Source organism: Bos indicus x Bos taurus, chromosome 26 (genome assembly GCF_003369695.1).
Source record: "Bos indicus x Bos taurus breed Angus x Brahman F1 hybrid chromosome 26, Bos_hybrid_MaternalHap_v2.0, whole genome shotgun sequence".
Taxonomy (NCBI): Eukaryota; Metazoa; Chordata; class Mammalia; order Artiodactyla; family Bovidae; genus Bos; species Bos indicus x Bos taurus.
This window is the reverse complement of record NC_040101.1, coordinates 9483790-9511329: the sequence shown is the minus strand read 5'-3', so window position 1 is coordinate 9511329 and position 27540 is coordinate 9483790. Positions and strand designations below refer to the sequence as shown.

Below are 27540 nucleotides of genomic sequence, written 5' to 3'. Positions count from 1 at the left end.
AGGCAGTTTTACAAGGAAATATTGCTGTTTTCAATCATCTTTATCTTATTCAAAATATCTTAGAGAACTCAAAAAGGCTACCCAAATCATTTTAAATATAGAAAAATCTGAAAAAACTATGATCTGACATGAGTAATAGGCAAGGATAGTACAGGAAAGGAAATCAGTAAATAAAATTTATGAACATAGGTGCGAACATAAAATAAAAAAGAATAGGACAGAACTTCAGGAAACTAAATTCCATAATTTAAAAATAAATATTTATCCTAAGGATACAAAGATAACTTGAGATAAAAAAATCTGTGAAAGTAACTTCTCATATTAATAGAATAAACACTGAAATCCATATTAACACCTCAATGGATACAGAAACAAACTCAAAAAAATGGAATAACTGTTAATGTTGTAACAAAGCTATTAGAAATTAGTCATTGAAAGAAGCAAGTTTGCTTTCATAAATCACAACTAGAAAGAACATCCAGCAAAACATATAGTTTGTGATTAAGATATAAAGAGCATCCCTAGAAATGGCACCCCACTCCAGTATTCTTGCCTAGAGAATCCTGTGGACAGAGGAGCCTGGTGGGCTTCTGTCTATGGGGTCACGAAGAGTTGGACACGACTGAAATGACTTAGCATGCATGCATGCATTGGAGAAGGAAATAGCAACCCACTCCAGTATTCTTGTCTGGAGAATCCCAGGGACAGAGGAGCCTGGTGAACTGCCGTTTATGGGGTCGCACAGAGTTGGACACGACTGAAGCGACTTAGCAGCAGCAGCAGTAGAGTTAAGAACACCACAAGATGGCTGTCATCATGTTTCATCAATATTGTGCTGGAAGATTTAGAAATTATGGCCTTTCCTCCAAAGAAAAGCAGAGCTAGAGCAGGTCTGCTTAGCTTGGGGGCTCAAAAGGAAGATAATTGTTGTTCTCCTAAGACTCTCTACGGAATCTTAGAAAAACTTTGTGTCCCTCGTATCCTGGGAACCTGAAGGGGTAAGGTTGTCTTTTCTGCACCTGTCAGTCAGGTTCCTTCTGACTGGGACCCCCATCTCAAACGCCTTCAACCACAAGGACAGGCAGTGCCTCCTGGAGCTGGAAGGGAGGGGCTTTGGGGCGAGCTTGCCCAGTGGCTCTGGACCAGCGGCTCACCATCCTCTTGCTCGCCTCCCGTGTGACTTGGCTTCACTCTCAGTGGGGAGGACGTGGAGCAGACCTCTCTCACCTCCCCTGCAGCCAGACCTCTCCTATCCCTTCACCTGGGGACATGCTCATTCCTGCACCATCACCAGGACGGGGACTTCCTGTTGACCTCCTCTCAGAGCTGAGTCTGGGGTCAGCTTCTCCCGTGGCCCATGGCACACACAAGGGGAATAGAAATGGAATGAAATAGCAGTTCTCTATCAATGAGGAGGGAATCCGGGCTGGGAAGGCAGCTTACAAAATGCCCAACAGACCCTTCAGAGCCTCCCTGGGAATAAAAGCATGGTCACTGAGAAGGGGATGATGCCTATCCACGGGACGGTCTAGAAAGAGAGCAGCTGGGAAGCTCTGATGAGGTGGGAGACACTTAGGGGGGGTCTGTGAACCGGGTGCAGACACCCAGTGCATCTCATTGAGAGGAGAGGAGAGCTGTGCTGGGGAGCAGTCCACAGGGAAGGAGCTAGAAGCAAGGAGACCAGGCTTGTCTAGGATCCTCAGAAACCAGGCGTGAGCTTTGGGACAAACATCTGAAGGACGGAAGTCCTCAAAAACTATTATGTCATAAATTTCCTCCAGGGGGCACAGACACTTCAGGAACCTAAGACTGATTCCTGAGTGTCCCTGGGAAAGGGACTGTAGTTTCTTTTTTCCCCAGGCCAGTCACAGCCCTGCTTGGATGCTGCTGGGGAGGACAGCGGACCTGACACATGGGGACTGAAGTAGGATGCTTGGGCTGGGATGGAAGACAAGCAACTGCCTTCCTCCCATGGCTCCTTCATTCCCTCCATCCAGCCATTTACAGCCATGGGGTGCTCCTTGTTCTGTCCACAGACCAGAGCCAGGGAGTATTCTGTGTGTAGGGGACTGTAAGGGATAACAGAGAATGGTAAGGGAAGGGAGATTCTAGATGGAAGGAGAACTATGAGGAATGATTGCATTTTATACAAATAGCAACCAGGGAGCATAGCCAACTGGAGCAGAGTCAGCATTGTTTTCTGAGAGGGAGACCCTGTCCAATAAACTTCCTCCTCTCATCAGCCAGAAGAGCTTGAGTGAGCAGATGGCTCAGACAGCTTCCCTGTGTTCTGCTGGAGGGGGAATGTCCCTCCCACTGGGAGCCCATTAGGGCTCCTGTAAAGAAAGGTATGAGTTAGAAAGAGCAGGAAGTTTCTACAACTCATAAGGAAAAATGAGTGATGCAACAGTAATAAAAGCTTGGCTCAAAGATACATATGAACAGACATTTCTCACAAGAAGTGGGGTTGGACTAGAAACACTGGAGAAGTGGCCAAATGCACTGGAGTTGGAGAAGTGCACATTTTAATAGAAGGTATTATTTCAAACAATGGTAATCACCAAGATGTTTTGAAAGACTTGGTAAAATTCAGAGCTGTTTAATCAGGAAACTGGACATCGGCTTCTCCTGGTTGGTGTGTATATAGCTGGTAATGATGCTTGGAAGGCCAGTGGGCTGCCATTCCTTTTGGTGGCTGAATGGTTATCATTTTAGGGATGGACCATGTTTTATTTATTTATCAGATGATGGAAATTTGGATTTTTTTCACTCTGTCTCTAATGAATAACGCTGCCATGAATATTCATGCAGAATTCTCTGTGTGGACGCATGTTTTCATTTCCTTGGTAAATACCTGGTAGAAACCTGGGCCCATATACAAACTAGTGTGGAACATTTGAGAACCTGCTAGACTGTCTTCCACAGGGGCTTCTGCTGGGTTCTCACAACTGTGACACTCATCGGACTGAGCCACGTGGTCTTTATATCATAAACAGAAAGAATTCCGACATGTGTGTCCAGGTCACCCTTGTGGACACAACACACACAGGCTGACATGTACTCCAGCTGCCCCACCAATCATGACCCGCACCTGGAGCAGGCGGGGGGCTGTTTACCTGCCTCTGCCCTGAGTGACACAGGAGGGCTCTTAAGACCAGGCAGCCAAGATATCAGACTGGTCCTGCTTCTGCCACTGGCACCCTGGGATGTGGGCAAGTCCCTTGGTCTCTCTGGGTCTCAGTTCCTCTCCATCCAAGTCATACTGAGGTTTATAAAGTAACTAGAGGTGGATATGCTGCAGCTGAACCCCAGGAAGAGGGCCCTGAAAACAGGGCATCCTGGTGGTCTGTGGCTAATTTGTCAACCTTCATCAAGGACCACAAAAACAGGAGAGGGAGAGAAGAAACAGGCCATCATTTCCCAGTCTGGGTGGGAAAGGACACAGAAAATCTCTGACATAGACAAGGGGGAAGCAGCAGGCAGCCCGCTTCTCCTAGAGAACCCGGGGCTCCCGCAGCCTTGCTGGGCTGAGCTCCAGGGGAGGAGGAGGTCAGGTGTCAGCTGCTGTGTGTATATAGCCCCAGGCCTCCAGGGCCAGGCTCACTGCTGAGGCTGGTGCCAGGCTGCGAAGATGAAGCTGCCCAGCGTCATCCCTTGGGCCTTGCTGCTCAGCACAGGTAAAGCCTGGCCCCAGCCCCTTGCCCCGGGGCCTCTCTGCTTCCTGTTCAACCTAGAGATTCTGTGCAGTTCGCTTGTTGCCACAGAAGACGATCTGCAAGCTGCCTTCCTCCAAGGAGATGCCACCCTCAGCCTGGCCTGGAGGAGGAGGGTTCAGCAGCACGGCCGTGACCCAGGGCTGAGGATATAATGACTTTTAAGCATTTTCTGGGCTGTCTGTCCTTGTTCTGGCACGCATTCCCTGGGCCCCCTCTGCCTTAACCAATGTCCCCTGGGATGCTTCCCTGGTGGCTGAGCTGGTAAAGAATCTGCCTGCGATGCAGAGGACCTGGCTTCAATCCCTGGGTTAGGAAGATCCCCTGGAGAAGGGAAAGGCTACCCACTCCAGTATTATGGCCCAGAGAACTCCATGGACTGTATAGTCCACGAGGTCTCAAATAGTTGGGCACGACTGAGTGACTTTCACTCGCCTGGGATGCCCTGCGGGACAGCCAGCCCTCACCCACATCTGGATGAAGTGAACCAGTCGTGGTCAGCTTTTCAGGGGTCTTGGATGTATGACAGTGTGGGTGCTGTAGGTGGGACCCTGGCTGGACCTGATTGGAGGGTGGCATCTAAGGGGAAGCGGGGGCCCCTGGAGAAGCCCCTGGACAGGTGGGGTGCTCTGCCTCTGCCCCTGGGAATGAGACGTGGCAGCAACATGAGCTCAGGAATGATCAGCAGGAGCAGCAGCTCCCAGCAGGGCTGAGGCCATCCTGACAGATAGTCATAATCCTTCAGGGGGCTAGCCGTTGGGCCTGCACTGAACACAGAGGGCCCCACGCTGGTTTGGGCTCCCCAGGTGGCGCTAGTGGTAAAGAATCTGCCTGCCAATGCAGGAAACTCAAGAGATGCGGGTTCGATCCCTGGGTTGAGAAGATCCCTTGGAGAAGGCAATGGCAACCTGCTCCAGTATTCTTGCCTGGAAAATTCCTTGGACACAGGAGCCTGGCGGGCTACAGCCCATGGCGTCTCAAAGAGTCTAACACGACTGAGGGACTCACTACTCATGCTGGTTCCCAGTGCTGGTGGGAAAGAATAGGAAGGCAGCCATTTCTTCAGGGAAATCTGTCTCCTCCTTCCTGGGTCTCTCTGTCTGTCGCATTTTGTGCTTCCTCCTCTGCCCTTTTCAGCTCCGTCTCCTCTTTTCCTCTCGCCTCACTCAGCTTCCCTCCCCTCTCCCTGTTTTTCCTCCACTGCTCATCTTCGCCCCTCACACTTCCTATCAGGGACTGTCCCCATGACTAGGCTCTTTCTTCCCTCCCCGCTTCTCTCCCTACAGTCAATGGTGGGTCATGACTAGGAGCTGAGTGGGGGCCGAGCGGAAGGAGAAGGTCGTGCAGTCAGTGTGTGCGCCCAGATCCTTCTCAGGGTCCATCCCAGGCTCCTGTGATGAGGCCCGGGATGGGGGTGGGGAGGGGCAGCCCTTCTCCTGGGACACTTCGTGGGCGCCTTGTAGGTAGAAATGGGTCCATCAGAGCCCCTTCTGCTTCTGCTGTTTCTCAAGTGCCTTCAGTTCAAATCGTCAGTAGATCAAGATGGCATGTTTTGGGGTGATGTGTCTTGAACTCCTACAAGGGGCTGTTTGTTCCCCTGCTTCAAAGTCGGGACCTCAGACTCTAGATCAGAGGAGGTCACTGTACGTGTGGGTCCAGGCCAGATACGTCACCTGAAGGAACAGGAATGATTTCTGCTTCTGTCCCTGAGGTCTGCTTTCAGGCAAACCTTAATCTGTGTCTTCCTAAGCAGACTGTGATGGATGCCCCAGGGTGGGGAGGATTTTTTTTTATATTTTAATTTTTATTTATTTTTTTGAATTTAAATTTATTTTAATTAGAGGCTAATTACTTTACAGTATTGTATTGGTTTTGCCATATATCATCATGAATCCACCACGGATGTACACGTGTTCCCAATCCTGAACCCTCCTCCCACCTCCCTCCCCATACCATCCCTCTATGAAAGTATGATAACACATTTACAGGAGACTTGGAAAATACAGAGCAAAGTTACATATAGTTCCGCTATCTATTACAGTTATTTTTTAAAATAAATAAGATGTTTCATTGGAGTTTTAATATCAAACTCTCAAAATTAATAGAAAGAATATACAGAGAAGTAAAAGAATATAACAGACCTGAGAAGCCCTGTGAACCAATTCAGCATAATTAAGATTTATACAGTTTTCACACAACAGTAAGATACCAATTCTATTCAGGTTCCTATAGACGATAAACTAGGAGACACTGGAACATATCCAGGGACATAAGACAAGGTACAAAGCTTTCATGGTCTAAAGGTGTTGAAATCATAGTCTGTTCTCTTACCACTGTGGAATTATGTTAGAAATCAATATCAAAAGAAATTTGAAAGTAACTGTGCCCCCAATCCAATGACACTTCAGACTCAGGAAGGGTAGGTGGGGATGGACTCCAGTGTCCTGGTTGACGTTTGTGTCAAATAGTTTCCAGAGGGCTTGCTGATTTCTATTTACTAAGGAAAGCAGTTTCTACGGGAAAGGAAATGAATGAGTGGTAGGTTCCCTAGTGAGGAGCATCCCTGCACCAGGCACTGAGCTATGTGTGTGTGGACTGTCTTCTGGAACCAAGGAGGCTCTTACTGTTCATTTCCATTTTAGAGATGAATGGATTGAGGCTTAAGGAGAGAAAATGACTTGTCCAAAGCCATGCATCTCTCATCCCCACAGGGCTGTGACGAGGGCCAAGAATCAGATATTCTTAAGCTTTGCTACGCCTGATCGTTGTATCGTGAAGATAAGCCACAGTGCAGGTCCACTCTGGGAGGCCACGTGATTGAAAGCAGGGCCCTGGATCCATGCACCTAACTCAGGTCCCTGATACAGTGAAGCTTCTACAAAGTAAGATGGTTCACTTCTCCTTAACTGAAAATTTTACTCAATGTGTTCAATACAATATCAAATTCACCACCAAAGGATTAACAAGAAACATTCATGTCCTAGTTGGGTGAACTACTCTCTTAGTTTGGCTGGGACTGAGACATTTTCTGGGAGAAGGTAGTTCAGTGCTGAGACCTGGATAACCCTAGGCTAAAGGGACAAGGTGGTCACCTTCCCGGGGGCTGACTCTTCCAACTCTGGCTGCAGAGAGAGAACGTTGGCCCTAAACTGAGTAGATCTGGGGAAAACAAAGACATCAAGCTGAATGGGCTAGCCTTCGAAGGCCCTCCCTCTGCCCTTCCCCTGTGTGACCAGGACGGTCCCCAGGGTGGAGGCAGCGAAGCATTTCTCTCCTCTCACGGCCATCCCTTGGCACACGGCTTGTCATCACTGGGTTGTGCATTTTCCATTCTCTTACCCTGACCCCTCTGTAACCTCTCATTTTCACGATGTTTTCTGTTTTGCTACCTTTCAGCCACAACAGTTTCAACAGAATCGGATGAAGGTAAGTGTAGATGATGTGATTTCACCACTTCCCCTCATCACGTAGAGATGAGCCTAGTTCAGGTGCAAGTGGCTTCTCTACAAGGGAGATGTACGTACCCGTTACCAAAAGAACACAGCTTTCTGTACTTCGCAGCCTGGCTCCGTCATCACAATCCCTAACTCCAGTCTCTCCTGACCTCTGAGGACGCCCCCTCTGCCTCATTCCTTCTCTCCACCCCACCACATCTTCCAAACTCAGGAGAAGCCTCACTGGGGGTTGCGGGGAGGAGGTAGGGGCCACATCTCCATGAAGCAGGTGGCCAAGGAGGATGGAGCCGCCTCCTAATGGCTGGGGGACATCACCGTCTTCAGGGTCAGAGATGAGAGCTTCACAGGGAGAGGGAGTGAGGATATCGTGATGGACCAGGTCAGAGGGTACAGCTGACCAGAGGTGGGCTGTGTGCTCTAGAGGTTTCCAGGCCCAGGCACTGGCTGAGCACCTTCCAACCAGGAGCTCATTAGATCCAAATGCCCGAAGGAAAATGCTCCTTTTATCCTCACGTACAGATGTGGAGCCTGAGCGTCACTGAGTGGGTCCCGGTGCTCCCTGCAGGTCTGCACAGTGAGTGGGTTTTCATGGCTCTGAGGGGTCTGGCTCCTCAGGCTGTTCCTTTGCTATTTCTCAGGCTTCACTGGGAAGAGACACACAGCACCCAGAAGGAGGGGTTTGTGTGCACCTTTTGACTTTCAGTCTGGTCATGCTATTGATGATAAAGATTTATTTGCTGATGAGGGATTAAATATATCTGTTTCCAGGGGTCAAAACAAATTTCAGTGATGGGTATGGTTCCCTTTATAATGTTTAAAAGAGTAAAACATCAAAATCACTTTTTTGGAGGTCATTAGACTTGGATCATTGATGTTGATTTGTGATTTCTGGAATCCGGAAATCACAAGGTTTAATGATGGTGTGGGCCCCAAGAATGGTACAGCAACCCCCGCCCTCCGACCCAGGGGTTGTCACAGCCTCTGGGCACCAAGAAAACTGCCTTCTGTTGTAGACGCTAGAAAATGTGGGGGCGTCCGCAGAAACTTCTCTGGGAGGATCTCCAGCTATTCCTCATGGGAGCCAAAGTGTACCTGGACCATCCTCTTGGAGAGAGGTTATAGAATTGTACTGACAATTCCATTTCTCAGGTCAGTGCTCAGTTGAGTGTTCTTTGCTGATGGTGTGGTTTTATGGGAAGGTGTCCCTTTTTGCCCCTTTCTGTTTCCCCTGCACCACCCAGCACACACATCCAGACACATCCTGACTCCAGCTCACTCCTGCTGATGACCCTGCATGGCCCTCTGCCCTCTGCATAGAGCTGACCCTCCTTGCATGGCTTTCAGATCCCTCCAGGGGATCCCGATCTCCCCTCCATTCTAACCTCTTCTCCCCTCTGCCCCCTCTCTGAGCTGAGCCAGCACACACTGAGCTGTGGACCCATCAGACTGTTGGGCAGCTCTGAGCCTTTGCTCACACTGTCCCCTCTACCTGGAAGGCACCTTCCACCTCTCCCAGACTCATCATCTGCTGCTTAGGGTCCTCATTTCCTAGTTCACGAGTTCACTGGAAGAAGAACTTTTCCATCGCACCAGAAACCCCTGCTCTGACTCTGTCCACAGCTGGGCAGATCTTTCTCAAATTTGTGCCCCATCCATTAATCCGTGCAAAACTCTGGGGGACTGACAGCATAACATCACTCCTGCTGATGTCTGAGTTTGTCTCTCCTAGGATGCGTGTCTATTGCTTGTTTGCTTGTTTTACCTAGGAGTGAATAACTGAATGAAAGATCTAATAAATGTTTGAAAGTATGAAGGAAGTTATAATGCTCCAGAAGGTATTTCCAAAGTAGCAATAGTTACAGCATTTCTGTAGCAGGTTATTCTTCATATATTTCAACCTGGAAGTGACATTTTCATTATTTGTGGAATAAAGGTCACCGTCAGGGGAGACTGAGATTAGTTCTATCATCTTATAGCTGAGGGCCGTGTCCTTCTGTGAGATCAGGTCTCCCACTAGGCGGAGGAGCTGCTCCATGTGAGGAGGACAACCTGGAGATGCCTGCCTCACAGCAGGGCTCAGACCATCTACCAAAACCACATGCCAGGGCTGAAGGAGGGAGGCATTTCTTACATCACCATTTCTGTTAGGATCAGAAGGATAGATTATTCTAAAAGTTTTCATTATTGTCTCTTTGACACTCCCCAAGACAAGTTTTGGATATGGGACTAGGAAGGAATGAGTCCAAGAGCGAGCTAGTATAGAGGGAGCTGAGTGTGTGTCCTGGTGAGATGTCCCTTCCGTGTCTCGTTTTAGCCCAGAGAGGCTCCAACCTCGCTCCTGGGTGGGACACATGCTGGTGGCTGAGAGAGGAAGACAGGGTGGGGTCAGGTCTGATGGGCAGGAGGAGGAGATGGAGACCTCAGCAGGAGTGTGACACCCCAAGTGTGCACTTTGCCCACAGCAGGGAGAGCTGGACGCCCCTCTCGCCTCTCTAGATCCTGGAGGCCAAGAAGGGGTGCTGGGCCCCCTGTGCCAGGGGTGCAGAGGGTGAAGCAGGAGTGGCATCACACACGCCTGTCTGGGCCTCACCTGACTCTGTGCTTGTGCCCAAGGAAACGGTCCTCGGGGTTGGTTGTACTGTGCCCTCCCATGGCTCCTGATCCCAGAGTCCTGGGTGGGCTTCCCTGAGCCCCATCAGTAGGGTTGCCCAGGAGGCAAGGAGTCACCTGCAGCCCCTGTGGGGGCGAGGGTCCTGGGTGACCACCACCCACTCCTGAAGGATGAGTCTCCTTCCCCGTGGGCACCAGCCTGGGAAGTCTGGTGCACAAAGCTGTGTGATTGTGTGGGGTCTGGACTGGGGAGGCTGCCTGCCGGAGGGACCACGATTCCCAGGGCTGATGCCTGCCCTTCCCTCTGTTCCAACAGCCTCAACTGTAATGAAGAGTATGTGGAAATCATAGACGGGCTGCCAGACAGTACTACATTTGGGAAGTTCTGTTCAGGGGGACACCTGGTGTTTCGATCTTCTTCCAATGTCATGACTGTGAAGTACTACAGAAGTTCCAACCAGCCAGTATCTTCTTTTGATATATTTTACTACGGGCGTCCATCAGGTAGGTGAGATGGACAGGGGTCTGCTGAAGTGCCCTCTCCGGTCCGTGCATGGCTCTGTGGCCACTTGGGCATGTGGCTGTTACATGACTGCTGAAGTAAGGTGGAATCTAAGTTCTGCATGATCATCACTGGGTGAGCAAGAGTCAGGATGACCCAGTGAGTCTCTCCAGAGACATCCACCCGCTCATTCTCAACATTCTGCATCTGAGATAGTGGAATTGGAAAGACGCATATGAAAATTCTTTTCAAATTTTACTCTTCCCTTTGATTATGTCCCATATTCCTCCCAAATAGAAAATTTCCCTTTCTGGATCTTATAACCTTAAGCATTTCTAGTGTGTACATTTAAAATGTGTATTACACATAGTATACTATATAAAATGCATATATTTACCAGATATATAGATATAATGCACATATATATCTTCGGATATAGATATAGCAGGATGGATATTCGCCATTTACTACACAAAATGTATATTATGTTCACCAAATATTTATGCATACAAATATATACATGTGTCACCTAAGGCAAATCAGACACAGTTTCTCAAAACTGTTTCTTTTTTCTCGTTAATGATCAGCTAAACTTTTCCCCCACTTATCAATGGGAAGAAAATGCTTGTTTAATTGAAGTGAAGTGAAAGTCACTCAGTCGTGTCCAACTCTTTGTGACCCCATGGACTATACAGTCCACTGAAATCTCCAGGCCAGAATACTGGAGTGGGTAGCCTTTTCCTTCTCTAGGGGATCTTCCTAACCCAGGGATCAAACCCAGGTCTCCTGCATTGCAGGCAGATTCCTTACCAGCTGAGCCACAAGGGCAAGAAAGTGAAAGTGAAATCACTCAGCCGTGTCTGACTCTTGTGACCCCATGGATTGTAGCCTATAAGGATCCTCCATCCATGGAATTTTCCAGGGAAGAATACTGGAGTGTGTTGTCCTTTCCTTCTCCAGGGGATCTTCCTGACCCAGGGATTGAACCCGGGTCTCCCGCATCATGGCAGATGCTTTTCCCGTCTAAGCCACTAGGGAAGCTCCCCAAGCCAAAAGGGAAGTCCACAAATATTGGAGTGGGTAGCCTATCCCTTCTCCAGGGTATCTTCCCAACCCAGGTATTGAACCAGGGTCTCCTGCATTGCAGGCGGATTCTTTACCAACTGAGCTATGAGGGATGCCCCTGTGTAACTGACTTAACCAAACTCTAGTTAAGTTCTCCATCCACAGCTTAGTGATCGTGCTCACACCTAAGAGTGGACAAGTGTTGCAGATGAAAACAATCTTCCTGGAAGACGCTTCTGGAATCAGCTGACCACGAGGAGAGACACATCCTGGTCACCTGTCTGATCACACCTGCTCGTCCCATCCGGTCTCCTCCATCCTTTCCAGCCTTCTGTCTCTTCCCTGCAAAGAAAGATTCCTTATTCCTGAGTTTTCGATACTTGCCAGTCTTGTTGTTGGATCATTCCACTTGTCATTATAATCATTTTGAATAAAGTCTCTTTACCTGGTCTGGATTTGTTCTTTTACTCTAAATGTCCTCATGTCACAGGTTAGAGAATCAGACATCAGTGAGAATGACAGGAACCTCTTCTGAAGTTCTTTAAACTCATAGAGGTTTTTATTTTTTGAGTCCTGTCTTTGGATAGTTACTTTGCCTATTTACTATTTCCCTCTTGTGCCCAAGATAAACCTCTAAGACAGAGTAGAGACATTGGAGCATCTTTCTGCTAAACTTTCTGACAATGTGGTTGGTGATAAAGAATATTTGATGGTGATACATTAAATTTCTTCTAATGCCCACTGGCCAACTAGAACTATATTCGGGTGTCTTAAAAAGATATGCAAAGAGTAAAACATGTTTTGTTTGTGGGATCATCAGATTCAGGGGTTTTTTGTTGGTTGGTTGGTTTGTTGGTTTTTAATGTTTACAGTGTTGTGCTGGTTTCTGCCATACAACAGCATGAATCAGCCATAATTTTACATATATCTCCTCCTTCGTGAGCCTCCCTCCCCTTCTTCATCCTAGCCCTCTAGGTCCTCACAGAGCACCAGACTTGGCTCCCCGTGTTATAGAGCAACTTCTCTCCAGCTACCCATTTTACACGTGTTGGTGTATATATGTTGCTGCTACTTTCTGCATTCGTCCCACTCTCTCCCTGTGCTACTGTGTCCACAGGTCCAGTCTCTATATCTGCATCTCCACTGGGTTCATCTATACCATTTTTCTAGATCCCATAAGTAAAGTGTTAGTCGCTGCAGCATGTCCAACTCTTTGCAAACCCATAAACTGTAGGCTGCCAGGCTCCTCTGTCCATGGAATTTTTCAGGCAAGAATACTAGAGTGGGTTGCCATTCCCTTCTCCAGGGGATCTTCCAGACCCAGGGATCAAACCCAGGTCTCCTGCATTAGCAGGCAGATTCTTTACCATGTGAACCCAAGCCCCAAATCCCATCAGTTTCAATTCAGTCACTCAGTCATATCCAATTCTGCGACTCCGTGGACTGCAGCATGCCAGGCTTCCCTGTCTATCACCAATTCCCAGAGCTTGCTCAAACTCTTATCCATTGAGTTGGTGATGCCATCCAACCATCTCACCCTCTGTTGTTCCCTTCTCCTGCCTTCAGTCTTTCCCAGCACCAGAGTCCTTTCCAACTAGTCAGTTCTTCACATCTGGTGGCCAAAGTATTGGAGCTTCAGCTTCAGCATCAGTCCTTCCAGTGAACATCCAGGACTGATTTTCTTTAGGATTGATGGGTTTGATATGCCCATGCCATCCTGAACGTGGCCAATCTCGTCTGACCTTGGAAGCTAAATCCCATATATATATATGTGCTAATATACAATATTTATTTTTCTCTTTCTGACTTTCTTCACTCTCTCTAACAGGCTCTAGGGTCATCCACCTCACTAGAACTGACTCAAATTTGTGCTTTTTTATGGCTTAGTAATATTCCCAGATTCAGGTTTTGATGCTGCATTTTACCAGAGGCCAGGATGTTAGGAGGACCAAGAAGCATAATATCTGCCTGCGTGACACAAACCCCACACACGAGGGCACACCCGGATCCTCCTCTGTGTTACCTTGTTCTCTTTGGAGAGGTGGGGGTGTAGAGTCTCCTCCCAGACTTGGGCAGGGTCATCAGCTCCCCTGAGAGCACCACTCGTCAGGTGGGGGATGTAGAGTCTCTCCCCAGACTTGGGCAGGGTCATCAGCTCCCCTGAGAGCACCACTCGTCAGGTGGGGGATGTAGAGTCTCTCCCCAGACTTGGGCAGGGTCATCAGCTCCCCTGAGAGCAGCACTCGTCAGGTGGGCGATGTAGAGTCTCTCCCCAGACTTGGGCAGGGTCATCAGCTCCCCTGAGAGCACCACTCGTCTATCTGGACCATCCTGAGGAGACCAGCTCAGAAGCCGTGTTGGAGTCTCCCTTCCTCAGGTGAGTTCCCTGGAGGTGGGGCTTCTTTGCTGATGTAGATTTTAGGAAAGATCCCACCCTGGTCTCTTCCAGTTCACCATCCAGCACATGTGTCTAAACACATCTGATTCCATTTGCACTTCCTGTTGAAAACCCTTCTCTGGATCTCTGTCTTCAGGATAAAGTTTACCCACTTTAGCCTAGTTTTCCAAAATCTTTCCTTTTCTGAGCTTCCCTCCCTTCTAACCTCTTCTCCCCTCTGCTCCTTTCAATGCTGGACCATCACACACTGAGTGTTGGAGACTGAAGAATTTGGGGCAACTCCATGCCTTTGTCACATGATCTCATCTGCCAGGATCGCATCTGTCCAAACCTTTTGACTCACATGCCCTCTGCCAGAACCACCCCCACCCCCATATAGGATACCATGGTTCAGATTGAGGGCTAACTTTACCTTATCATCTTCCTGATACCTCTTAGGTGCAGGGATCTCGCTCCTTTTCTCCCCTCACTTACCTTGTATAAATCCCTGGGTCATTTAACTTATCATTTGTTTATTCCTTGTGTGGCTGTACCACTGTGGGACTCCAATGTCCAAGTTGCAATTCTTAAATGAATGAATGAGTGTATGAGTATAGGTTCACACATGCATTTTCAATGATCCTGTAAAGTACTGCATTTCCTTCCAGCCAGTCTTCACACAGGTTAATTTGGGAATCATATTTCTTCCATTCTAGGCTGAGCTGAACATAACCTATATAAAACTTTGTTCTACATTTTCCAAATCTCCTGTAAATATGTTATCATACTTTCATAATTAAAAAAAAATGGAATTAATAATGAGAAGATTTCTTTTCAGAAAGTTGATAGTTCCAGAGAGTTTAACAATGAAAATCACTGTTTCGATGACCTTTAACTTTTCCAAGATATCTTGAGGAAGTGAAAAGAGTACCCAGCTCATTTTATAAATTTAGAATAATCTGATGTAAGTATAATCTGATACGAGTAATGGGAAAGAACAGTACAGGAAAGAAAATGTCTTGCAATCTAATTCAAGAACATAGATGTCAATATAAGAGCAAAAAATGAAATAGAATACAGTTTTAGAAACTGAACTTAGTAGTGTGATAATATTTGTAAAGCATAAGGATTTATCCCAAGAGTACAACGATACACCAAAAACCTATTTAGAGGAACTTGTCATGTTAACAGAATAAACATAAAATCTATAATGACACATCAATAGATTCAAAACAAATGAAACAAAATTCTGTAACTATTGTTGATGTCAAATAAAACTCTTAGAAACCACTCACTGACGGGTACAAGCTTAACATCATAAAGTGCAGCTATGAAAAACACTTAGCAAGACGGCTTCTTTACTGATGAGTCTTTGGAAAGAATTCCATTACATTACGAGCAGTACAGAAGGGCTGGCATCACCCTTGGTCAATTTTCTGTTGCAGGATTTGAAATTTTTGCTTTTACTCTACACAAACACACACACCAAAACAGAGCTGGAGCAGGTTTGCCAGCTTGGGGATTCAAAAAGGGGATAGAATGTATTTCTTTTTTTAAGACTCTCTAAGAAATTTTAGGAACACTTTTTTGTTCTGGGATTCATGGCACCTTGAAGGGGTGAGGATATTTCCTCCTTCAAAAGACTGACATGCCATCCCAAATGCCTTCAACCACAAGGACGGGCAGTGCCTCCTGGAGCTGGAAGGGAGGGGCTTTGGGGTGAGCTTGCCCAGCAGCTCTGGACTGGCGGCCCACCATCCTCTTGCTCTGCCTCCCTTGTGACTTGGCCTCACCCTCAGTGGGGAGGACGTGGAGCAGACCTCTCCCACCTCCCCTGCAGCCAGACCTCCCCTGTCCCTTCACCTGGGGACATGCTCATTCCTGCACATCGCCAGGATGGGGAGCTTCCTGGGGACACTCACACCACCTCCTTCACCACTGAGGCCAGTCCTTGGAGCTGGGTCTGGGATCAGCTTCTCCCAAGGCCTGTGACACTTGCAAGGGGAACAGATGCTGAATAAACCTGTGATTCTGGGAAGGCAGCTTACAAAATGCCCAGCAGACCCTTCAGCTCCTCCCTGAGAATAAAAGCGTGGTCACTGAGAAGGAGATGATGCCTACCCATGGGACGGTCTAGAAAGAGAGCAGCTGGGAAGCTCTGATGGAGCGGGAGGTACTTAGGGGGTCTTTGAGCCAGGTGCAGACACCCAGTGCGTCTCATGGAGAGGAGAGGAGAGTAGAGGTGTGCCAGGGAGCAGTCCACGGGGAAGGGGTTAGAAGCAAGGAGACCAGGCTTGTTTAGGAACCTCAGAAACCAGGTATGAGGTTTGGGACAACCATCTGAGAGACGGAAGTCCTCAAAAGCTGCTGTTAGCCCATAAATTTTCTCCAGAGGCTGTTGTGAATTTAGGAACCTGAGACTTTGATTCCTGAGTGCCCTTAGAAAAGAGACTGGTTTTTTTCCCCCAGGCAGCCGCAGCGCTGCACGGACACTGCAGGGGAGGACAGCGAGCCTGATGTGGGATGACGTAGGATGAAGACAGGCTGCTTGGGCTGGGAGGTAAGATGAGGCACTGCCTTCCTTCCATGGTTCCCGCATTCCCTCCATCCAGGTACTTCCATCCATGGGCAGCTCCTTGGCCTCTCCACAGACCAGGGCCAGGAAGCATTCTGTGTGTAGTGGAGTGTGAAAGGAACCTGGAAATGATGAGGAAAGAGAGATTCTAGATGGAAGGGGAACTGTGAGGAATTATTGCATGTTATCATAGTCACAACCAGGGAGCTTAACCACCGGCGCAGAACCAGCATTGTTTTCTGAGAGGGAGACCCTGTCTAATCAGCCTACTCCTCAGGAGAGCTTGAGTGACCAGATGGCTCAGGCAGCTTCCCTGGGCTCTGCTTGAGGTGGAATGTTTCTCCCACTGTGAACCCATTAGGGCTTCTGTAAAGAAAGATATGACTTAGAACAGGAAGTTTCTACAACCCATAAGGAAAAGTGAGTGATGCAATACTAATAGAAACTGGCCCAAAGATATGCAAGAACATGCATGTCACCAAAGGCCTAGCGTCGAGCTAAAGACACATGGAAAAGAGACCAAATTACTGAAATTTGGGGAAATGCACATTTTAAAAGTTGATTTATGAGCGTTTCTAATCTGCAAGGAATTCTGAAAAATTTAATATAACTCAGAGTTGCTTACCTTCAGGAATATGGACGTCGTGTTCTCCTGGTTGGTATGTAATTGTAATGGTCCTTGAAAGGCAATTGGCTTGCTGTTCCTTTAAATGGGAGAATGACTTCCATTGTATAGACAGACCATGTTTAATTTATGCATTGGACGATGGATGGATGGATGGACATTTGGGTTTTTACCACTCTTTGATAGAATAAGGCAACTATGAATATTCATACACAGTATTCTGTGTGGACATCTTTTCATTTCCTTGGATAAATACTTGGTAGAAAGTTGGCTTATATATCCTCCACGTGTTGAGATTCTGATGCATGTTTTCAACAAGGAGCTCTTCTGGGTTCTTATAACTGTAACACCCTCACTAGTCTGAACCATGTGGGTCTTGGTATAAGTATAGAATAAATGCCAACATATGCACACCCTTCTCCCTTGTGGACACACCACACACAGGCTGACATGTACTCCAGCTGCCCCACCAATTGTGACCCACACCTGGAGCAGATGGAGGGCTGTTTACCTGCCTTTGCCCTGAGTGACACAGGAGGCCTCTTAAGACCAGGCAGCCAAGATATCAGACTGGTCCTGCTTCTGCCACTGGCACCCTGGGATGTGGGCAAGTCCCTTGGTCTCTCTGGGTCTCAGTTCCTCTCCTTCCAGGTCATACTGAGCTTTATGAAGTAACTAGAGGTGGACACGCTGCAGCTGAACCTCAGGGAAGAGAGCCCTGCGAACAGGGCATCCTGGTGGTCTGTGGCTAATTTGCCAACCTTCATTGAGGGCCACAAAAACAGGAGAGGGAGAGAAGAAACAGGCCATAATTTCCCAGTCTGGGTGGGAAAGGACACAGAAAATCTCTGACATAGACAAGGGCAAGCAGCAGGCAACCCGTTTCTCCTAAAGAACCCGGGATTCCTGTAGCCTTGCCCGGCGGCTGGGCTCCAGGGGAGGAGGAGGTCAGGTGTCAGCTGCTGTGTGTATATAGCCCCAGGCCTCCGGGGCCGGGCTCACTGCTGAGGCTGGTGCCAGGCTGTGAAGATGAAGCTGTCCAGTGTCATCCCTTGGGCCTTGCTGCTAAGCACAGGTAAAGCCTGGCCCCCAGCCCCTTGCCCCCAGGCCTCTCTGCTTCCTGTTCAACCTAGAGATTCTGTGCAGTTCGCTTGTTGCCCAAGAAAAGGGTCTACAAGCTGCCCCCCTCCAAGGAGATGCCACCCTCAGCCTGGCCTGGAGAAGGAGGGTTCAGCAGCACGGCCATGACCCAGGGCTGAGCATATAATGACTCTTAAACATTTTCTGGGCTCTCCCTCCTTGTTCTGACATGTGTTTTCTGGGCCTCTTCCTCCCCTCTACCTCAGCCTTATGCCAATATCCCCTGTGATGCCCGGTGGGACAGCCAGTCCTCAGTCCAAACCTAGAGGTGAACCAGTCGTAGGCAGCTTTTCAGGGGTCTTGGAAGTGTGATGGTGTTGGTGCGGGAAGTGCGACTCAGGCTGGACTTGATTGGAGGGGGCATCCAAGGGGAAACAGAGGCTCCTGGAGAAGTCCCAGGACAGATTGGGTGCTCAGCATCTGCCCCCCAGGGAGGGAGACGTGGCAGCAACGTGAGCTCAGGAATGACCCGCAGGAGCAGCAGCTCCAGCAGGGCTGAGGACCTCCTGACGGGGGTCTTAGCCCTGCAGGGGGCTGGGCGCTGGGCCTGCACTGAACACGGAGGGACCCATGAGGATTCTCAGTGCTGGAGGGAAAGCAGAGGACAGCTGTGCCTTCAGGGAAGCCTCTGTCTCCTTCTTTCCTTGTTCTCTGTGGGTCTCATTCTGTCCTTCCCTCTTCTCTCCCCTTTTCTGCTCAGACTGCTCTTTTCATCAACCCACACTCTGCTTCCCTCCCCATCCCCTGCTCCCCTGCAGGCAACTGTGGTCATGACTAGGAACCCGGTGGGAGGCAGGTGGGGAGGACGGGCTTGTGCTGTCAGCGTGTGAGCACATATCCGTCTCAGCATTTATCCCAGTCTCCTGTGATCAGGACCTTCCCATCTCCCTGGTCTTGGGTGAGGGGGGGTCACGGTTCTCTCCTGGGACAGTCTGTGGGCAGCTTATAGGTAAAAACAGGTCCATCAGAGCCTTCCTGCCTCTGCCATTTCTCAAGCACCATCAGTTCAAATCAACAGATCAAGGCAGCGTGTTTTGGGGTGAACTCTTACATGGGGCTCCTGGTTCCCTTGCTTCAAAGCCGGGACCTCAGATTCAAATCAGAGGAGGTCACCAGACGTGTGGGTCCACGGTGGGAAGATGTGTGATTCTGCCTTTGAGATCTGCTTTCAGAAAAACCTTGATTTGCATTTTCGGAGCCGATGTGATGGATGCCCCATCCATCCATGGAGGGTGGGGAGGTTTCCTTTGTGGCCCCCAGTCCTATGCCACTTCAGTACTCAGGACGGGCAGCTGGAGACAGATCCCGGTGTCCTGGTTGACATCTATGGTCACATAGCTTCCAGAGCGCTTGTTGATTTCAATTTACTGAGGAAAGCAGTGTTTATGGGAAAGGAAATGAATGTGGTGGGAGGTTGCCAGTGGCAGGGAGCATAGTGGACAGCCTCTCTGGGATGGGCATAGAGCTGTGTATGCGTGGACTGTCCTCTGGAACCAAGGAGGCTGTTACTGTTATATTTCCAGGTTATAGCTGAAAGGACTGAGGTTTGTGACAACAAATGCCTTGTCTAAAGCCATCCAGCTCTCATCTGAGCTGCTCTGAGCCCCAGGGCCATTGATTCAGGCACTGTCTGCGCCCACTGATCACATCGTGAGGACAAGCCAGGATCTCATCAATGGTGGCGCCTGAGGGGCTGGATCAGCACCTTTGACAGAAGCCCTGGACTCAGTTCCCTGCTACAGTGAAACTTCATAAATTCAGATGGTTCACTTCTCTCTAGCGGAAAATCGATTTCATTTTGTTCAACCTCAGATTGGTCGCTGACCTCAGTAAAGAATTGTCCAAACAGTTCACGTTCATTAGAGTGATGAAATGTCTTGTTGTGACCAGGTTGGAGAGGTTTCTTGGGAGAGGGTCTTACAATGCTCAGACTGGGAAATTCTTGGGGAAATCAGGACAGATGGGTCAGCACCCCGAGTGCTGACCTCTAATTGGCTCCGAAGTGGGGGCATCACAGGAGACATGGTGCAATCGGAGAGACGAGGAGAAAGCAGCTGGATGAGGGAGTCTTGAAGGTGGAGGGCCAGGCCTCCATGCTGCCCTGCCCCATGAGACCAGGTTCGTCCCGGGGACAGGGACAGCCAGGCTTCTCTGTCTGTGCTCTGCATCTTCCTTGAGACTCAGCCCTTCTCCACGTTGTCTATGCGAAAGGCTCGACTCTTCCGTAACTTCCACCTTGTCATCTTGACTTTCCGTGTTTTTGTTTGTTTCTTTCAGCCTCATCGGATTCAACCGACGGGCTTCTCGGTAAGTGCACAGATATTATTTCATCCTTTCCTGCTCATCACACAGAGAAGTGCTTGGGGGTTGCAGTTTCAATAGCTCTCCTGAAAACACTTTACCATTTTACCTTGGTAAACCAAGGCCAAGGAACTTGGCATTTCCGGAGTTGACTGTCAGCCTTGGTTTTAACAGTCCTTAGGGTCCCATACACCCTGACCTCTCATGACTCCCACCGTGCTCCTCCTCCCCTCCCCACCTTTCCTCTTCCACAGCCCAAAAGCCTCCCCTGCCCTCCTGCCTGCACAACCGCACTGGGCAGGGGTGGGACCACCTCTCCACAGCACCGGTGTCCCAGGATGACGGAGCCGCCTCCAATGGCCGGAGCCTGGAGGGCTGAGGAGCGTCACCGTGTCCAGGCAGAGGGTGTGCTGGCAGCAGGAGGGGTTCTGGGCAGAGGGACAGGCTTCCTCCTGATGAGAGGGCTGACTGATGATTGATAATTGATCGACTGATGATCGATTGATTTCCCTGGTGACTTCTGGCCCAGGTACTCGATGAGCATTTTTTACAAATAGGAAGTCTTTTGATGATAAACACCCCTGAAGAAAGTACTGTCTTTATCCTCACTTGATGAAAAATGTTTCATCATGCAAGTTTGAAGTTCTTCTATATTCAGGTGTCAGAACAAATTGCAGTAACGTGTGTGTGGGTTTGCTATGTTCTGCAGAGTACAAGATAAGATTCACTTTTGGGGGACTCCAGACTTAGAGCCTGGAGGTTCCGTTGTGATTGGCGGAAGGGGAAGTTAGGACCATGTACGGTGGTGTGGCGCCCAGGGGTGGTACCCTCCCCGCCGGCCTGGTGCTGCTCCTGGGCACCGGTAATTCTCTCTTCAGTTAAAGATAAATATTTGTGTGGGGACCTTTATGGAGAGGAATATGGAGTGATCTTCCCCTATCTGGGACTGCATACGGAATGCCTCTGGATCATCAAGATGGACCCAGGTTACAGAATTCTTTTGGAAGTACGCAATGTCCAGTAAGTGCTCTTTGCTGATGTTGTGGTTTTATGGGAAGGTGTCTTTCTTGGCCTCTTCCCGTTCCCCCTGCACCACCCAGCACACACATTCGGACACATCCTGACTCCAGCTCACTCCTGCTGACGACCCTGAGTGGCCCTCTGCCCTCTGCATAAAGCTGACCCTCCTTGCATGACTTTCAGATCCCTCCAGGGGACCCCTGATCTCCCCTCCCTTCTAACTTCTTCTCCCCTCTGCCCCCTCTCTGAGCTGAGCCAGCACACACTGAGCTGTGGACCCATCAGACTGTTGGGCAGCTCTGAGCCTTTGCTCACACTGTCCCCTCTGCCTAGAAGGTATCTTCCACCTCTCCTAGACTCACCACCTGCTGGTTAGGGTCCTCATTTCCTAGTTCACAAGTTCACTGGAGGAAGAACTTTTCCATCACACCTCAAACCCCTGCTCTGACTCTGTCCACAGCTGGGCAGATCTTTCTCGGATTTGTGCCCCATCCATTAATCCGTGCAAAACTCTGGGGGAATTTGAAAGGTTGTTGTTGAATCACGCGAAGACACCAGGATTCTTGGCCCCCGGAGGAGAAGAATTCAATCCGGGGCCAGAGATGAGGCTTGATTGCTCAGAGCTTTTGTGTAATAAAGTTTTATTAAAGTATAAAGGAGATAGAGAAAGCTTCTGACATACGCATCAGAAGGGGGCAGAAAGAGTACCCCCTTGCTAGTGTTAGCAATGAAGTTATATACTCTCCAGTGAATCCAAAGAATGTCTGGAGGTTGTAAAGACCTCACCAGACCTACTCCCATAATTTACATTTTAAGATAACAGAATTAGCCAGAAGGTTTAATCCAGAGACTGTCCTCAGGCAGGATATATTATTGTTATATAATCCTAAGGAATGTCAGTTCAGTTCAGTCACTCAGTCGTGTCCGACTCTTTGCAACCCCATGAATCACAGCACGCCAGGCCTCCCTGTCCATCACCAACTCCCAGAGTCCACTCAGACTCATGTCCATCGAGTCAGTGATGCCATCCAGCCATCTCATCCTCTGTCGTCCCCTTCTCCTCCTGCCCCCAATCCCTCCCAGCATCAGAGTCTTTTCCAATGAGTCAACTCTTCGCATGAGGTGGCCAGAGTACTGGAGTTTCAGCTCTAGCATCATTCCTTCCAAAGAAATCCCAGGGCTGATCTCCTTCAGAACGGACTGGTTGGATCTCCTTGCAGTCCAAGGGACTCTCAAGAGTCTTCTCCAACACCACAGTTCAAAAGCATCAATTCTTCGGCGCTCAGCCTTCTTCACAGTCCAACTCTCACATCCATACATGACCACAGGAAAAACCATAGCCTTTACTAGACGGACCTTTGTTGGCAAAGTAATGTCTCTGCTTTTGAATATGCTATCTAGGTTGGACATAACTTTCCTTCCAAGGAGTAAGTGTCTTTTAATTTCATGAGGAAATAAAAGTTTGTCCTTTCTTCCTCTTTGAGAATTCTGGACCCCTCTCTCCTTAGGGACCCCTAGAGTTCTTATCAACCTGCCTAGGAAATGACTCTCTCAGATTGACAGCATAACATCACTCCTGCTTATGTCTAAATTTGCTCTAGAGAAAGCAGCTTAATCTTTGGGGGGTCAGGGAATAATTTTTTAACTAATGACTGAATAAATGAATGAATGAACCATTGAAAGAAAGAGTAAAGGAATGATAACGGGAAAAGTGAATGAAATGATGTGGCAACAGCAAGCATTTGCAATGTAGCAATAAAATACAGCACTTCTATAGCAGGTTAGTCTTCATAGATACAAACACAGGAGCCACATTCCCATGGCTGGCCACATGCGGCCCAGGGTGGTGGTTGAGACAGGTGATGTTCTCTAGTGACTGAGGGCCCTGTCCCTCCAGACCTTCTATGAGGTCAGGTCTCCCACTGGGCTGAGGAGCTGCTCCATGTGAGGACAACCTGGAGATGCCTGCCCTACAGCAGGGCTCAGACCATCTCCCCAAACCACACCCCAGGGCTGAAGGAGGCAGGCATTTCCTGCATCATATTTCTATTATGGTCAGAGGGATAGGTTATATGGAAAACTTCCCCTGATTGACCTCTCCACTTTTGCAGAGGTTTATTTTTGTTCTCACTGTCCTTGGCACCAAGGAAGGAATCAGTCTAAGAGCAAACTAACTAAACAGGGGAGGGCACAGCTAACTAACTAAAAGTTAGCTCAACTAACTTAGAGAGTGTCAAGCGTGTGTCCTGGTGAGATGTCCCTTCTGTGTCTCATTTTAAACCAGAGAGGCTCCAGTCTTCCTCCTGGGTGGGACACACGCTGGTGGCTGAGAGAGGAAGACAGGGTGGGGTCAGGTCTGATGGGCAAGAGGAGGAGGTGGAGACCTCAGCAGGAGTGTGACACCCCGTGTGTGCACTTTGCCCACAGCGGGGAGAGCTGGACGCCCCTCTCACCTCTGCAGGTCCTGGAGCCCACGAGGGGGTCCTGGGCCCCCTGTGCTAGGGGTGCAGAGGGTGAACCAGGAGTGGTGTCACACTCTCGTGTCTGAGCCTCACCTGCCTCTTTGCTTGTCCAAGGAAACGGTCCTCAGGGTTGGCCATACTGTGCCCTCCAGTGGGTCCTGATCCCAAAGACCAGGGTGGGCTTCCCTGAGCCATCAGTGGGGCTTCCCAGGAGATGTGGACTCATGTGAGGGGAGGGTCCTGCATGATGCCCCTCTCCAGAAGGGTGAGTCTCCTTCCCTGTGGGCATCATGCCTGAGAAGTCTGGTGAGCAAAGCTATGTGATTGGGTTGGGTCCAGGTGGGGAGGCTGCCTGCTGGAGGGACCACAATTCCAAAGGCTGATGCGTGCTTTTTCCTCTGCTGCAACAGCCTCAACTGTAATAAAGAGTCTCTCGAGATTATAGAGGGGCCGCCAGAATCTTCTAACTCACGGAAGATTTGTGACACTTCACACGCGGAATACACATCTTGTACCAATACCATGACCGTCAAGTACACAAGAAAGCCCAACCACCCAGCCCCTGATTTCTTCTTAATTTTCCGTCGTGTGTTGTAGGGTAGGTTTTAGAGAGCAGAGACCTGCTGCCATGCCCTCCCCTGTCTGTGAATGGCTCCGTGGGAGCTAGGTGTGTGGTATTTACGTGACTGTTGAAATAAACTTGACCATCACTGGGTGAGTGACAGGCAGGGTGACTACTGAGTCTCTCCAGAATCATCCACCAGTTCTATCCCAGCCTTTCTGCAAACCCCGGATTTTTGAGTTGGAAAGTTCTGATATGAAAATTCTTTGACAAATTGTATTTTTCATCTTGATGATGTGAAAATTTCCTCCCAAATGTAAAATTTCCCTTCCTGATCTTTTAAAAATCCCTTTGGCATTTTCCAATAAATTCATTTTAAATTTGAGGTACAGATAGTATCTCATGTTTGTGCTCAGTCGTGTCCGACTCTTTGCGACCCCATGGACTGTTGACCGCCAGGCTCCTCTGTGCATGGAGTCTTACAGACAAGAATACTGAAGTGGGTTGCCATTTCTTCCTCCAGGGAATCTTCCTGACCCAGGGATTGGACTCGCATCTCCTGTGTCTCCTTCACTGTAGGTGGATTCTTTACCACTGAGCCATCAGGGAATATACAATACATATATATATAAGGTCTATAGGTGTATAGTAAATATGTAGATATATAGCAGATATATATATTATATATATATGTATATGTACATATATAAATATATTAGTATACTAATGGAAATTTATGTTCATTATATAGGTGTTATGCAGGTATATAGATACATATGTAACCCAGAGGAAACAAGACACAGTCCCCGAAATTGCTTTTTTCCTCATTAATGTTTTGCTGAAAGTTTCCCCCAATTATCAGTTGGAAGAAAATGCTTATTGATTTGACTTACCCAAAGTCTATTTAAGCTGCTCTCCATCCCAGAGATTAGTGACATTTGCCTTGTGCCTAAGGGTGGGCAAGCATTACAAATGAGAACAACAGTCCTTGCAGATTTCAGGAATCAGCTGAGCAAGACGAGAGACGTCCTCTGCTCACCTGTCTCATCACATATTGACCCCATCCCTCCCTCTGTGTCTGTCCCAGTCATCTGTCTCCTCTTTGGAAGGAAACGCTTCTTACTCCTGAGCTTTAAAAACTTGTCAGTCTAGAGGTTGGATCATTCTACTTATTGCTGTAATCATTCTGAATAAAGTCTCTTTACCTGAGTCTGGAATTGTTTTTTTGTTTTGTTTGTGAGTCCTCATTTCACAGTGTCGGAGCCTCCGGCATCACTGAGAGTGACTGAAATCCTCTCTGAAGGTCTTTAAAACCAGAGGAATTCTCCTTTGTCTGAGGCCTGTCTGGAGACAGGAGTTGTGCCTATTTTGACTCTTTCTCTCACCTTCACAACGAAAACCTCCCCAGAAAGAGAAACGAGATGCTGGCCCAACTCTCTGCTAAACTTTCTAGCAACATGGTTGATGGTAAAGAATATTTGATGAGAATGTGTTGAATCTCTTTGATTCCCCCTAGCCTAGTACTGCATCAGGGTTACTTTTGAAGTTCTGAAAAGAGTAAAACATAAAGCCTGCCTTGTCAGTTCATCAAAGTTGGGTGACACAGCATTTTATCAGATCAGATGTTAGGAGGATCAAAAAGCACAATGGTGCCTGAATGGCACAGCCTCTTGTAGGCCTGGAACTGATCAAATTGCCTTCAAGTCTTTTACTTCTGCTCAGAGTCGAAGGGGTGGTGTGGGGGCCTCTTCATGGACCTTGAGCTGGGTCATCAACTCCCTCAGGAACAACAATGCCCAATGAGGCCGGCTCAGAGCCATGCTGGGATCTCCCTCCCGCAAGTGAGTTTCCTGGAGGTGGGTTTTCTTTGCTGATGTTGTAGATATTAGGAAAGCTTTCATCCTGATCTCCTCCAGTTCACCCACCACTATCCAGCACATGTATCCAAACAGAATCTGATTCCATTTTCACTTCCTGTTGAAAGCCCTTCTATGAATCCCTGCCATTAAGATTAAATTTACCCATCTTAGCAGAGTTTGGGGCTTCCCTGATAGCTCAATCAGTAAAGAATCCACCTGCCATGCAGGAGGGCCAGGGTTTGATCCCTGGGTCAAGAAGATCCCCTAGAGAAGGAAATGGCAACCCACTCCAGTATGCTTGCCTGGAAAAATTCCATGGACAGAGAAGCCTGTTTAGAGCTTATAAAATCCTTTCCATCTGACCTTCCCTCCCTCTTAATGTCTTTTTCCTTATACGCTTTCTCAGGGCTGAGCCATCACACACTGAATATTGGGCCCAGTAGAACTTTGGGCATCTTCCTGCCATAGTTCACATTGTCCCCTGGGCCAGAAGTGCATCCTTACAGCACTTCAGGTTTCACCTGCTCGCTTCTGAGGGTTCCCAATTAGTACATCATGATTAAGCTGAATGGATAACTCAACAATTGATAGCTTATGGTGAACAATGCTGAATTCTCGATCTCTGAAGAAGAAGATTTAGCTTCATGACCAGGGACTAGGCTTGATCACTCAAGAGCTTTTGTGTAGCAGAGTTTTATTAAAGTATGAAAAGGGACAGGGAAAGTTTCTGACATAGACATCAGAGGGGGGATGCCCCATTTGCTAGTCATTAGCAAGGGAATTACATACTTTTTAAATTAGTTATTACAATAAATCAAAAGAATGTCTCAAGGTTGTAAAAATTTTACCAGACCTGCTCCCACAATTTACATTTTAGGGTAACAGGATTATAACTTAACAACAGAAAGATCCTACCAGACCCACTTCCATAATATACATTTGATATCAGGATTAGTCAGAAGGTTTTCAGGAAGGAGAAACTGTCCTTAAGCAGGATCAGTTCAGTTCAGTCTCTCAGTCATGTCCAACTCTTTGCAACCCCATGGTCACCAGGCCTCCCTGTCCATCGTCAACTCTCAGAGTTTACTCAAACTCATGTCCATTGAGTCAGTGATGCCATCCAACCATCTTATCCTCTGTCATCCCCTTCTCCTCCCGCCTTCAGTCTTTCCCAGCATCAGGGTCCTTTCAAATGAGTCAGTTCATCACATCAGGTAGCCAAAGTATTGGAGTTTCAGCTTCAGCATCAGTCCTTCCAATGAATATTCAGGACT

At 48.3% G+C, this 27540-nt stretch overlaps 2 protein-coding genes across 2 annotated transcripts; both read left to right on the top strand.

Annotated features, from left to right (window-relative positions):
* Positions 1-3631: 3631 nt before the first annotated feature.
* On the top strand, positions 3632-11595 carry LOC113884383 (carbohydrate-binding protein AQN-1-like). Its single transcript, XM_027528980.1, has 5 exons — positions 3632-3677; positions 7110-7139; positions 8182-8317; positions 10095-10282; positions 11492-11595. The coding sequence occupies exons 1-5, from the start codon at positions 3632-3634 to the stop codon at positions 11593-11595; spliced, it is 504 nt and encodes a 167-aa protein (XP_027384781.1).
* A 6327-nt stretch (positions 11596-17922) lies between these two features.
* LOC113884288 (spermadhesin Z13) lies at positions 17923-24794 on the top strand. The gene is made up of 4 exons (XM_027528749.1): positions 17923-17997; positions 20340-20369; positions 21242-21383; positions 24256-24794. Exons 1-4 carry the CDS (start codon positions 17952-17954, stop codon positions 24440-24442), a joined length of 405 nt encoding a protein of 134 aa, XP_027384550.1. The 5' UTR covers positions 17923-17951; the 3' UTR covers positions 24443-24794.
* Positions 24795-27540: the final 2746 nt, after the last annotated feature.